General features: G+C 39.2%; 1 protein-coding gene across 1 annotated transcript in view; it reads left to right on the top strand.

Moving 5' to 3' along the window:
• Positions 1–14,171, top strand: part of COL25A1 (collagen type XXV alpha 1 chain) — a 467,761-nt gene that overhangs the window by 446,839 nt on the left and 6,751 nt on the right. Inside the window, exons 33-36 of the mRNA XM_059377104.1 lie at positions 2,550–2,603; positions 5,091–5,144; positions 9,194–9,271; positions 11,106–11,144. Of these exons, the coding sequence (XP_059233087.1) occupies positions 2,550–2,603; positions 5,091–5,144; positions 9,194–9,271; positions 11,106–11,144 (225 nt within the window). The remainder of the gene's footprint in view (positions 1–2,549; positions 2,604–5,090; positions 5,145–9,193; positions 9,272–11,105; positions 11,145–14,171) is intronic.

Raw genomic sequence — 14,171 nt, 5'->3', positions numbered from 1 at the left:
GCACTTCATTGGCCAGATTCAGAGCATGTGTCCGCTTCTGAAGCATTCATTGGCAAGTGCAATGGAATTGACATTACCTTAAAGCAGTTTTTTGGGTTGAGCATTTCTGTAAGAGGAGATCCAGCAGACAAATGTTTTACTGAGAGCTTAATTCAAACAAGCCATGATATATGCATTTTAAAAACACAATAAACTGAGAGTACTCAGAGGAAGGAGAAGGGAATAGGTATATCAAAAAAAAAATCTGTGGAGATTTTTCCAAGTAGACCTACTCAGGCGATGCGAACTTTCGTTTTAACCCCCAGCCCCTCCATACCACCCACTTGCTTGCACGTGAACACATATACACCATCACCATTTAAAAAATCATAAATAGGGGCATCTGGGTGGCTCAGCAGGATGAGCGTCTGACTCGGTTTCAGCGTTGTGAGATTGAGCCCCACCCTGGGCTCTGCGCTCAGCTTGGAACCTGCTTGAGATTCTTTCCCTCTTCCCTCCCCTCCCTCTGTGCATTCTCTCTCTCTCTTTAAAATAAGTAAACAGGGGCACCTGTGTGGCTCAGTGGGTTAAGCCGCTGCCTTCGGCTCAGGTCATGATCCCAGGGTCCTGGGATCGAGTCCCACATCGGGCTCTCTGCTCAGCAGGGAGCCTGCTTCCCTCTCTCTCTCTCTGCCTGCCTCTCATCTACTTGTGATTTCTGTCAAATGAATAAATAAAATCTTTAAAAAAAATAAAATAAAATAAGTAAACAAATAAAATCTTTAAAACATCAAAAATCACACTGCCAGATACAACTGAAAGAAATCTAACTTGAATGGGTTGCCAAATCCTTTTCTTTAAAAACAAGACCTGTAATTGTATATTAATGACAATAGCTACTATTTATGGGACATATTATTTGGTGGCATACCATTTCATATTTTACAATCACATTTAGTCTTCAGAAAGATTCTTGTAGAATATGTATTATTATTCTTATTTAACAGCCAGTGAAACTCAGGCGCAGAAAGGTTAAGAAAGTTACCTAAGACCACAGAGTCAGAAAGTATCAAATTGGAATTCAAATTTAAATCTGTTTCATTTCAAAGCCTGGCCACCTTACTGAATAAGATTGCTGATCTTTCAATATTAAACATAAAGTAATGGTGAGTAGAAGTTCAATAAGCTTTTATCATATTTCTTTTCAGTACTCTCCACACATGATATGTACCTCTAGGTGACAATGCTGATTACTTCCACCAACCCCTAAGTTTAGAAAGAAGAATGTGAATAGTGACTTGAATTTTGCTCACACAGGAATCTCACACAGAGACACACAGCATAATACTTGGATCTCCACACACAGCTACCAGCAGAAGTTCGCATTTTAGCCAGGGAAAAGATTTGCTAACCTTATAAACCTGAAGGGTGTAATAAAAGAAGGTAACATTTTCTTTTCAGCACTCATATAAATATCTCCATTACTCCTGAAGTTAGCATGCTAAATCCTAACACACTCTTTAATTTGGGAGATGACAGCAGAAGAAAATGCAACTTGAAATGCAGAACATCTCTTTATTATAATTATTTCATATTCCTAGGATGACCTCCAGTCTCATGTTATTCATTTTTTTTTAAGATTTTTATTTATTTATTTGACAGACAGAGATCAGAAGTAGGCAGAGAGGCAGGCAGAGAGCCCGATGCGGGGCTCGATCCCAGGACCCTGGGATCATGACCTGAGCCAAAGGCAGCGGCTTAACCCATTGAGCCACCCAGGCGCCCCTCATGTTATTCTTTATAAGCCTTCAGGATCATCATTATCACATATATTGTTAGAGCTGGGGCAAGAGTATTTAAATAGGCACGTGGAGAGCAAGGAATGAAAATAATATATACCTACCTTCTCAGGCATTTAGAAGAAAGCATACAAGTTTTTAAACTCTCTTTCAGAAAGGAAACAAAACATGTACCGGACTGTACTTTTTTGACTTGATTAATTCAACAAATATTTCCTGATGCACCGGACACTCGTGTGATCCACTATGGATGGGGGAGGGGGCCAAGAGAGGTCCTGGCCCTCAGTGTGCTTCTTCTAGTGAGCTCATTGGAGAATAAAACTCACCTGTGTCTCCTGGTATTGGAGGCTCTAAAGCAAAATACATCTCGGTAAAGGGCCAGGGCAGCCGAGGAAAATATTTGAGAGGGAAAAAAAAAAAAAAAGACATTTTATTCTTCTATTTTAAAAATGTAGTAACTAAAAATAATGAGTGAAAATGTTCCCCACGAATGCCAAAGAAACCCAAGTACAGCACCCTAGAATATGCAAGTCCTTGGTGCAATTTGGCTGCTGCATTCTTACTTGCTGCCCTTCTTTCAGAGCTAATTTGGTAAAATGTGCAAATATGGGTTCCTTTACCACAATGAGGACTGAGACCCCAGAAGAGCCTGCGTAGTCAGAATCTTAATAGACTGGTACCTCACAAGGAGGCTTTTATACACAGGACATTAGCAAAAGTGTGTGAATATAGGCATTTTATATGATTTGAACTTTATGGCTTTTATTTTAGGGTGAAAAAGGAGCTATGGGAGAACCCGGACCCAGAGGACCCTATGGTCTGCCTGTGAGTTCTGTCTCTGGTATCCACCATCTGCATGTGTAGATGACGTGACACCGGCACGGTTAACCCTTCCCCGGTGGGGCAGACTAATCCCGTTAGAGGAGCAAAGACCCATCCACTGACCCTCCACAACATCATGTCCTTCACCGGTCATAGTCACATCTATTTTCACACACACACACACACACACACACACACACACTTCATGAGCTTGAGAGGATCAGAGATTGTCCACAAGATAAACAGAACTAACCTGAAAGCAAGATTGTCCATAAGATAAACAGAATTAACCTGAAAGCAGGATCCCCACTGTCAGAAAACACCCTCCCTGTGTGGGCATGGAAGTTTTATTCCAGATGACTTTCTTCAGACTTCATCTGTTCTCACAGGTTACTTACTAACACTAATCTTGCTAATAGAAGTGATTTCTCACATTGATGTTTGCAATGACTTTGAGGTTTCTGACTTTTCTAACTTGCTGCAACGACACGACAGCTTTAGAACGTAGAATGTTGGTAGTGGCCTGTCTCCAGAAAGTCTCGGTTATACAGTCTTCAGATTGAGAGTGCAGGCATGCTTCAGAACATTATCTTTGGAGTAATTATAAGTCATTCAATAGGGTAGGGTAAGACTATAATAGAAACATAGTGTATTAAGGTTTTTTAATCCCTATGCACTACCACATGTTTTATACCTGACAGTTTTCGTGAACCAAAGTAATAAACTTAAGCAAGGATTAGTGCTGGCTGAGAGAGGCTGATTTTGAAATAGATTTCAAAATCTGATTGTCAAAATTAAAGCAACTTCCCAGTAACTTTGGATGGACCCCTTGTGTGACATAATAAGACCATGGCCCCAATAATCTGCACCCTGGGGGTGAAATTATCAATCCTTGCACAATAGTCTGACTCCTTTGCGTCTGGGGATCATTTATTGACAAAGCTTACTTCAAAACTGTTTTTGAATTGTGACACACTCTCATGTGCTATGATGAGTGCTGTGTGCAAACCTGGCTATTCACAGACCTGTACCCCTGGGGCTAATAATACATTATATGTTAATTTAAAAAGTTGTGACACACTCTCAATATTTATAGACAAGATACACATCTAGCCAAATTAAACTATATTTAACAAGAGTTTTCAATTTCTTTACTCATTTATGAGCCAAGTATTAATTGATCAAGTTGAAGCAGCATTGATTTGTATATTTTATTAGCGCCTCTATGTTTTTAAAATCAACTAAATGGTATTTATGCTTTCAACTTATTCCTGGATTGTCAGTTGGGTGCCAAGCATTAAACTTCAGCAAAATAGCAGGCTGTGTAAGCTAATCTATAATAAAAAAAAATTTTCATGATCCTTAACTCCAGCATTAACAGTCACTTCACTTGATTTGGTGAAAGAAATTTATATTACTAATCAATAGAGACTCTCTTTCCCATTTCTAAAGTAGTTGTTCTAATACTAGTAGTTGCATGTCCAGGCAGCCTTAAATAAAACAATAACAGTAACCTGTTCATGAAACTTAGGAACACTAATGTAGCTACTATGGTTCTTTGGCAGGGGAAAGATGGAGAGCCTGGTCTTGATGTAAGTAATACATGTACAATGAACATCGTCCTATTACAATAGATGTGGATGGTCTCCATCATCAGTAACAGCAAGAATACTTTTTTCTTTCTGGGCACATAGTTAAGCATACAGCGTATATTGCTGTGTGTGTAGATAGCAGTAGAAAATATACCACTAGTGTCTGCATGAGATAAACAGGAAAGCAAAACACATAATCAGTATAAAGTTAATAACCAACAGTTGATAATGGCACTTCAAAGTACTCTCCCCAAATTAGGGACACCTTGAACACCAGCAGTTGAACCACTTATTTAAAAATATGCATAAAATTGAAGTATCTTTTGCATGCCACCCTTCGGGAATGGTATAGTATGTTCATTCTCAAAGCTGCTGTGCAATATTTTTTTCTTTTAGCATGAAGAGTCTATATACTTTATAATAACATAATTCTATAAAAAATAGAGAATGTCAAAAACAAAGGCCTCTTGAAATGATCACTGTATTGTGTGAATATAATGGCAGCCTTATTATGTGACGAATGATAATAGCAAAGTAATAATAGTTAACTTTTTTATTGAGCACCTGTTATGGGCAAGCATAAAATGCTGTGAGGTAAGTGATGTGCCCAAGCCCACATAAGTCAGTGTCCTTGCTTGGCTTCCAAGTAGGATCCCGATACACTTTCCACTACATAAACCGTAGGAGAAAAAGCAAGAAATGTGTTTCATATAGATAACTGAGATGTTACACAATTCTTACTCCTCCTAAATGCTACTTTAACTAAGTTTTGAGAATCTTGGTCGTGCCATTTTTCTTCATATTGCGTTCAGGAGCATGGAATCTTCCGTTTTTCTTTCAATGTGATTTTACCACAGCTACATCAACCGATCTTTTTGGTTTGCTTTTGATCGTCTAGGGCTTCCCTGGTCCACGAGGCGAGAAGGGTGATGTGGGAGAAAAGGGAGAAAAGGTGACCTCTCCATCCTAGCATGTGCCTGTTGGATTTTTCTCATGCTGTGTGCTTTGCTGTTCAACCTATGCGATTCTTGCATGTATCTAATTGTTCTCCATCCTGTGCTCCAAAAACACAGTGACGCCTGTTCGAAAAAAACCAGGTCTTCACAGGTTCCAGTGCTGGAAATAAGGGCACAGTCTAGCATAGAAGAATATTGCCAGGCTTACCTGACACCAATTAGCTGAAAGATGTGATGTCCAGGGATTCTCAAAAGTGAAATAAAAAGGCATTTATTACATTAAAGTAAAATGAAATAGTGCAGATCTGCAAAGGTCTTCTGGCAGAGCTCATCTAACTGTAAAGCCAGCCTCTCATTTTCAGGCACGGCATTCCCAGCAGAGACATAGAAGATGTGTCCTGTATCCCAACTATTTGATCGGAAAACGGAGGGCAAGCAGTGTGACTGATAAACCCCAGTGAGTTTATCAGGGACTAGGACCTGCCACTTTCGATGCTGGAGATATTTTTAAATGAAGATATCCGTGTATTTTATGAGGCTGGTGTTCAGGTTCTGTCTCGGGACCACCGGCCACAGGTATATAGCAGCCAATGCCAGAAAAAAAAAAAATTTTTTTTTTTTGTCTGAAAGCAAAATTTGGATTACGAATTTTTAAAATCTTTTCTTCCTTTCCTCTTCCCTTCACCTGGGTCCTTGAAGACTCATTGTTTACATGAGACACAGCAAAAGAAGTAAAAGTGGCTGAAATTGGACCTTCCCGCTTCAAATTGACACCAGTTCTGTTTCTCAGGTTCATTTATGCCCTCCTGCTGTACTTAAAACAGTTTTCAAAACCTAAAAATTCCTTTTAACCGTGAAGTTAATTGCTGTTGAAAAGCAAGGCCAAATTAGAATTGTCAAAGAAAGAAGGGTATTAACCCTGCTGTGTGTTCCTTAGACTTTAGACATTACCTGGCTTCCCATTGGTAGGAGAGCTTCTGTCACCAGTTATGTAAAAACTGCTATCACTATCAACATCACTATCAACATCATCACGTTTATTGAACACTTACTACATGTTTCCCCAAAAGCTTTACATAAGCTAAGTCTTTTCATCCTCGTAGCCCCTCCCCACCCCCCACCGCCCCGAGATTGGTGCTGTTACTGTCCCCATGTCACAAAGAATGTGAAACATTAAAAAAGCCTTTTTATTCCAAATTATAAATTCTAACTGAAAAATACACGTGTTTTGATTTTAGACAAATTGTACATGTAAGCTTTTAGCCCAAGTTGGGGGTGCTTTAAAGATTATAGACACTTATTTTATATTTTTTTAATGGGTTGTTAGGAGTCTATAATCTTATTCACTCAGAAGTATGTCACCATTATGGAGATGCTCATTTTAATGCTCTTTCAAACAAAGATGAAATTATCAGTATTATAATTGATGGAAAAACAAAGCTAAAAATTTAATCTTCAGAATAATGTTAATCACTCATACAAAAATATCTCCATATTTCAGATTCCATGATTAGAAGTTTTATATTTAGGAAAATTAGATCCAAATGTGAACACTTTATGTATATCATTCTTTGACATGGTAGATAAAAATTAACAAGAGCCCTCATGTGCTCATACGCACTAGGGCAAATGCTTTTGTATTGCATAGGGAACACTGACTGTTAGAAAATGAGGTTGGTTCATAATAACGCTGATTCATTATTCTTCATATAATAGTGTCTGTTTTCCATAAAGCTTGAGGTCTGCTAACATATTACTGAAAAATGATTCCTATAACCTGAGTCAACATTCATATGACAACACTTTTCTGCAGAGTGACTAATTTCAGTTGATTTACCAAATAATGAATTGAATTCTAAATTATCAATACCCAGCACACCTGTCTCACCTATGTGACGAAGAGTCCACTGTCTCCTGGGAGAGAAGAGCTCACCCAAACAAGTTTAAATCAATTTTATGTCGTGACATTGAAGTTATTTGCCGAGAATGTTGACAGATCTTGCATGAGTGAGCAATTTAGTCCCGACCGCCCCTCCTCGCTTACTTCCTGTCACACCTGCTCTCATGTCACCCTGGATTCTCAGGTCTTCGTCTTTGATCATGATTAATAAACCACACAGAATTTCTCTCTTTCCCCAGTATTCAAGAAACCCAAGTGTTTTTGATTCTGAGCCTTCTGATGCAATCTTTTTGGCACACAGGAGATAAATGAGGAGCTTTCACTCACACAGTCAGAATAAATGCGTTAATTTGGGTGCTTATCTCATATATATCTTATGTATATGTCTTTGAATATTCATGTTGTTTCGCTTCTGAAATTATTCACTTTTATTGTAACTGCCTTCCTGAGTGTGGAATGAATACCTAATTTAAATATGTATTGCACAGTATTTCGTATTCTGTACAGCACTAACTTCTTGTCTATAAATATGCAAAGATATTTATGTTAATAAGAAACAGCTGAGGTGCATTCCTTCCTTCTCCTCCTTTTGCCTCCTTTCCTTAATTCCTCCATTCCCATGATCCATGCAGATTTCCACAACCTTTACCTTGATTCCTAAATACTAATTTCCATGGCTACATTCCCACTATGTAATTATCCTGCCTATCTCATTTTTAGTGTTAGCTCAACTGAGTCCAAAATGCTTTTCCTCTCTTGAACAGAACTTTTTTTTTGGCTTTTGTTACATTGTGAGTAACCTGGAAACCCATTTACCATTGTGAACACCTGGCATGAAATCTGTAAGGGTGAATTAAAGAACATCCCTGGATTTATAAATAAGTCTATTTCTCCAACTGGCATTTCTGAGAAGTATTAGCACTTTTAAAATTTCTTTACCTGATTTACTAAAGAAAATATTTGCTTTTAGTTTCCTAAAAAATGTAAAAAAAAAAAAAAAACCCACAGAAGCATATTTCAATATACTGAATATTTTTTTAATGAGAGCTACCAAAAATGTTATAAAATTGGATACATTTCCAAAAGATAGAACCTGTTAATATTCTGTCCTTTTCGTCTGGCTCAGCATAGCTTTCATCTGTTACAGGGTTAGAAAAAAGTAAGCTGACAAAGTATTGAAAACTGGGTAAAGTATTCACTATTCTCTGGATTTGACCGACCACTGGCTGCCTCCCATACAGTTGGTATCCGCGATCCTCACCAGATCTATGGAGGAAACAGCTCATTCGCCGAGACTGGGGCGGCTGGGTCTAAGTCAGCCCTCGATGTGTCGGCCTTTTCAATCTTTTTTTGTCCTGTTGAGCATCTTAAGTAAAATCCCACCTATCACTGTCCAGAAGCCACTGTCACTCTGAAAATCTAAGTTATCTTTTATAATATCATGCCTTACCTAAACCGGAAAACAGTGGTAAATGCCCTTCCAGACATTTATTGGCTAAACCATTTTTTTTTTGAATCGCCATTATTCCCCCCGCCCCAAATAAAACCTGTCTTTTATTGAAACTCTTATGTCCACAGGGGGAAAAGGGAAAGAAAGGCAAAAAGGGGCCTAAAGGGGAGAAAGGAGAACAGGGTGCTCCTGGATTAGATGCACCTTGCCCGTTGGTATGTCTGACTCCTGGAACTGTCTCCAGATAGCGCGTGTGGAGGAATACGCTGGGAGAAGAGCACGCTGAAGGGACCCGTAACAGCAGGGGCTCTGGCTGCGGGCTGTTGCTCTGGGACTCGGAGGGACCACACGCATCCATCCCGGGCTCTCCCGGGATAAACCACGCCCCGTCTCTGGCCGCCAGCTCTGATTGGCTTCTTAACACTGGGATGCTGACCTGCAGCTGCACGGGACTGCAGCGTCTGAAGGGGAGTTGGTGCTCTCCCACACCATGCCAAAGAGAAATCAGTGTCCCGGGGAAGCCCGACCCCTGGGCTAGGTCGGGCTCTTGCTTCAGCCAGCTTCAGCCCATGTTACTTTGTCCTTCAGAGTTGCTCCTCTCCCAGCGGTTTGGTATCGTAGTTCTTTCTTGAGCAGAATTTGTGCCTAAGTGATTTCTTGTGTTAGTAACATTGTGAGTTAATCTTTACAAACAGGGATTCCGTGGCGTTAAGGGGGAAAAAGGGGAGCCAGGCCAGCCTGGCCTGGATGGGCTGGATGCCCCTTGCCAATTGGTACAGTATTTCTCTTTCCTACCTCCCCTGCATGCATTTCCTTTGTTTACTACGTGTTCATCTCTATCAGTGTAAAGTGGTTCTTGCGGAACAAGCTTTACATGATAAACATGCTACCTGCATGTGCATGAACCGCTGGGCATCTCTGCGGAGTGAGGAGAGCAGGCACGCCTCTCCGTCCAGGACTGCCCGTTAACCTGACGTCCTTACAGCTCACCCGGCTGCCATGTCTGCGTTCTGGGGAATATTAACCTGTTGAATAAATACTGACAGAGGACATTCAAATGACATAAAAATCCTCCATGGAGACGGACTGCTAGGCCATAACTTTGGGTTCTATCCCTAAATTTGGCTCTTTTTTTTTTTTCCTTTTTCTCTGAGAGAAATAAAGGCATTTTGCCTCTTCCGCTGCATTTCTGTCAGGCCGTAAATAAGGCCAGACGGACAGAGTTAAGCTTCTGTGGTCAAGACTTAACCAGTTCTAGGGAATGCTGTTAAGAGACCACAGGGAAGGAAATCAAACTTCTCTGAGCTTCTATAGATGGTGGTAATAGTCTGCAGCCCAACCCTCTTCTTTGTCACATAACCTTTTCAATGTAATGGTCTCTCCTTTTGAAACTCACTTTCCTAAAGTAGACAGAACTCCCTATCCCCATTGGCATGAACTCAAAGTCCTCCTTATACTAAAATCTAAAATTCTACTGGGTGATCCTCTCCTTGTACCAATCTGGCATTACCAAGTTTTTCCCAGATACCTTATAAAGCTATTTCAAAGTGGGGTTTTTTTTTTTTTTTCATTTAGAAAGAAAGTATATTCATATTTTCTGAGGTATAAAAGAAAATTTGGGGGGTTTTATATTTATTGATTGTTATACTTGGTCTGCATGTTCTTATATTATTCTTCAGTGTTAAGCATGATTTTTTAAAGATAATGTTATATTTCTTAAGCCTTTTAAGTGAGTATGGTTATAGGAAAAAATGTATTTGGTAAATAATTACAATTTAAAAATCTCCATTTGGGTGCCTAGTCTTTTATTTTATTTGCTTGTTGTTAATAATAAATACCTTACAATCGTTTTGTCAGGGGAAAACACAAGCATGCCTCCATATATCGACTCTTCCTGCCTTCTTTCTATCATTTGTATCTGAAGAGTGCTTGCACTTTAAACAAAAGTAAATGGTGCAACGTTCAGGAATCGCTTGTTGATTCAGAATTGGTTAACCAACTTCTAAAGACTTTTTAATTAAAAAATTGATGAATGCTACAGATAACATCTTACTATAAAGATGTAGATGGGCTGCCTGTCTTTTAATTCAATTAATAGAATGTGTTCTACTATATTGGCTTTTAGTATGGAAAAATAAAAGATAATATAAAATAAAAACTGGCATGTGAAGAGCTACAAACTTCAGATAGAAATGGTTCATCGTGAATTATTTGTCATTATCATGCATTCAGCATAGACCACAGTGACCAGGAAGAGAAGTTGGTTTTGTTTATTTAATCAAGATAATTATTAAATGGGTTTTAGTAAAATTAAGAGGAATAGTCCAGACTGCTTAGCTAAAGGTAGAGCTGAGCAGGCCCCTATGCTTTGTAAATTACTTTTTCAAAATTAGGCATTATTTTCTCTATTCGCATTTTCACTCTAAAAAGCATTTGAATTTTCTTCCTTTTACCTAATGTTGGGTATTCTATAACGAGAAAAAAATGCCTATGGCCACAGGCACCTAGTGGGTAGAAATCCATATTTTAAGCTTCTGAGCATGTGACTTGTGAGGTATGTTCACTTCTGTGGAGTCTGAGGAATTCTTACTGTTCTCTTTAAAACAGGGGCCAGATGGATTACCCATGCCTGGCTGTTGGCAAAAGGTAGGCTTTACAGAATTATTTCTGAAAGAAGCACTCCCCCTATCTCTTCCCCTGGCCTGGTCTTTTCCTTTCACAATAGAACTTTTGGAATTGACATTACTGAATGTTGTTCGGGCATTAGAAAGCAAAAGATTCTGTCTCCAGAATATATTTTGATTAATATATTTACTACTGATTTCCTCCTAAACTGATGAGTGAAAACAGTTCTTAACAAGCACTGTAACTTGGAAACCTTCCCTATCTAATCCTTTCTGTGGAATGGAAAGGGGCAGTGCATCTTGACAATGGTTTGCTTATATAAACTCCTCCTACTATTTAAAACTATTCTTAATTGTGGTTCTTTTTCTATTTCACTCAATTACATAAGCAGACATGCAAACACATGGTAGAACCCTGCCAATCTTAATCACAAGGCTGAGAAAGCAGAAAGTGTAAGCATGATTTTTTTTTTCCCCTTTGGTGATCATTTATTTAGAAGAATCTGTTTATATTTAAGTTGGTGTTTGTATGATATCCATTGATTCTAGCCTCTTCATATGGCTACCCATGGTCACTGTGTACATATTGAGTATGGAAGGGAACTTCATAGCAAGTCTTCTCTGTACAAAGGCTGTATGAGGAGCCCTTTCATACAGGGGATAGCATTTACTTAATGTTTTTATCCTCAATGACACTGATGAAGAAACTGAAGCTCAGAGAGATTAAGTAACTTCCAGGGGCAAGAGCCAATACCCAACAAAACCAGAAGCGGGCGGTGGAAAGCAATGGTAGGACTTGAAGCAGGGAAGAGGTCTATTGGCGCCATCCTAGTCCGAGAATACCAACCCTTTATGCAATAATGGTGTGGACTTAATTATATATAAAGAACTGTGCATATATGCTACTAGTGGATAACGGAATTCCACGGATGGAAACATGAGCTACTTTGATCGTTTTGAAGTTTTTTCTCTAACACCTTTTGGCTTATTGAGTAACTTTTGATAGGCATGCCTTATTAGCATGACTACACAGAACTCTAGGATTGCAGAGAGATGAAGGGAAACTTGACTCTGTAGTGTGTCTTATCTCCTCAGCTCCGTTGGTGAGGAGATCCTGTGTGACTCCCTCTCCCACTTAGCTGAGTCCCCCCCACTCAGCAAAGAAACCTTCTCTGTCGGGAGTGTCATTTATTTAGCAGCTCCCCACACTCACTCTCAGCCTGTCAGAGGATTAGCTCAGTCACAGCTGGGGTCAAGGGGTTCTCAAGAAGGTGGGCCTATCATCATATTCTTCTTCACCTGAGGAAAGTATCCTTTCACCCTCAGAACCCCTGTTCTTAGCATCTTGAATACCATCCCGAGCTGGAATTACCATTTACTCTTTAACCGTTGACCTGTAATCTAATACTGTAATGATTTTTTAATACAGTCCTAGGTGCACTTTACACAGAGGGAAATGTTGAAAGACTTACTTTATCCAGCCTTCTGACAGAACTCAGAACTTGGGTTTACTTAATTATTGGCTGCTTCTAAATCATTTCCTTTTTGTGAGGGCGTAGTAATCATGGCACCAAGAAAGGACTCATCTTTTTGGTTCATGAAATGGCCAAACCTAGTAGTAATATGAATAGCATTAGAAAATCAGAAATTGCCCTTTTAAGGACTCATTTTCCCACAGAATAGACACTATGTTCTACATAGGATTAAGGATTTCTTAAATCCAACCACTTCTTTTTTTGAGAGAAAGTGAGAGCATGTGGGGAAGAGGGGGAAGGGACAGAGGGAGAGGGAGAGAAAGAATCTCAGGCAGGCTCCATGCCCAGATCAGAGCCTGACATGGGGCTCCATCTAACAACCCTGAGATTATGACCCTGAGATCATGACCTGAGCTGAAATTAAGAGTCAGACACTTAACTGACTCACCCACCCAGGCTGCCCTCTAACATCTTATGTAAAGAACTCAATAAGAAAACTTCAGCCCTGCTTACCACACTCCCCAACACACACAAATGCAAATCATGATCAGCTTGGTCCAACACCTCCTCACTCCAAAGAAAAAAAAAGGAAAGAAGAAGAAGAAGAAAGAAACAATTAGAAAAACAAAATGTTCTAAAATCTCTTATATAGTCAAATTAGCTATCTCAAATTATTTTTTAAGTGATTTTTAAATATTCTTTAAGGAAGGCTAGCAGATTACTTTTAGTTAGTCATATTCTACACGAATTGCCCTTTTAAATACTGTTGTACTAGCCTCTAGAGAACAGTGATAAATGTGTGAAAATTTAGAATGTAGTAGCAACGTAAATTACTGTGATTAATGAGCAAGTCTCCTTTGCCATACTACTCTCGATATTAATTTTTTTCATGCCAAACTAATGTTTGTTTAAATGACTTTTCTTTCTAGATACAGCTCTGTTTTCTAAACTTTGAAGAATAATGATTTACTAGTTCACAGTATAATTCGTACAGTGAATAAATGGCAGAATTTATGTTTAAAAAAGTACTTTCAGGGGCACCTAGGTAGCTCAGTCAGTTAAGTGTCTGCCTTTTTCTCAAGTCATGATCCCAGGATTCCGGGATCGAGCCCCATGTCCATCTCCCTGCTAGTGGGGAGTCTGCTTCTCCTCTGTCCCTCATCCCATTCTTGTGCTCTCTCTCTCTCTCTCTCTCAAATAAATAAATAAAATCCCTTTAAAAAAGAAAGTACTTCCAGGCTATTAAAGTTATCCATCCTTGGGTGCCTGGGTGGCTCAGTGGGTTAAGCCGCTGCCTTCGGCTCAGGTCATGATCTCAGGGTCCTGGGATCGAGCCCCACATCGGGCTCTCTGCTCACGGGGGAGCCTGCTTCCCCCTCTTTCTCTGTCTGCCTCTCTGCCTACTTGTGATCTCTCTCTGTCAAATAAATAAATAAAATCTTAAAAAAAAAAAAAAGAAATACCTTAAAGTTATCCATCCTCATCCAAAGATTAAAAACTATATAATAGGAAAATACCTATAGGCTTCATATTTTTTAAAATTTTTTTTAATTTATTTTCAGCATAACAGTATT

This window comes from Mustela nigripes, chromosome 1 (assembly GCF_022355385.1).
Source record: "Mustela nigripes isolate SB6536 chromosome 1, MUSNIG.SB6536, whole genome shotgun sequence".
NCBI lineage: Eukaryota > Metazoa > Chordata > Mammalia > Carnivora > Mustelidae > Mustela > Mustela nigripes.
Note: the sequence above shows the minus strand (reverse complement) of the source record. Positions and strands in the feature narration are given on the sequence as shown.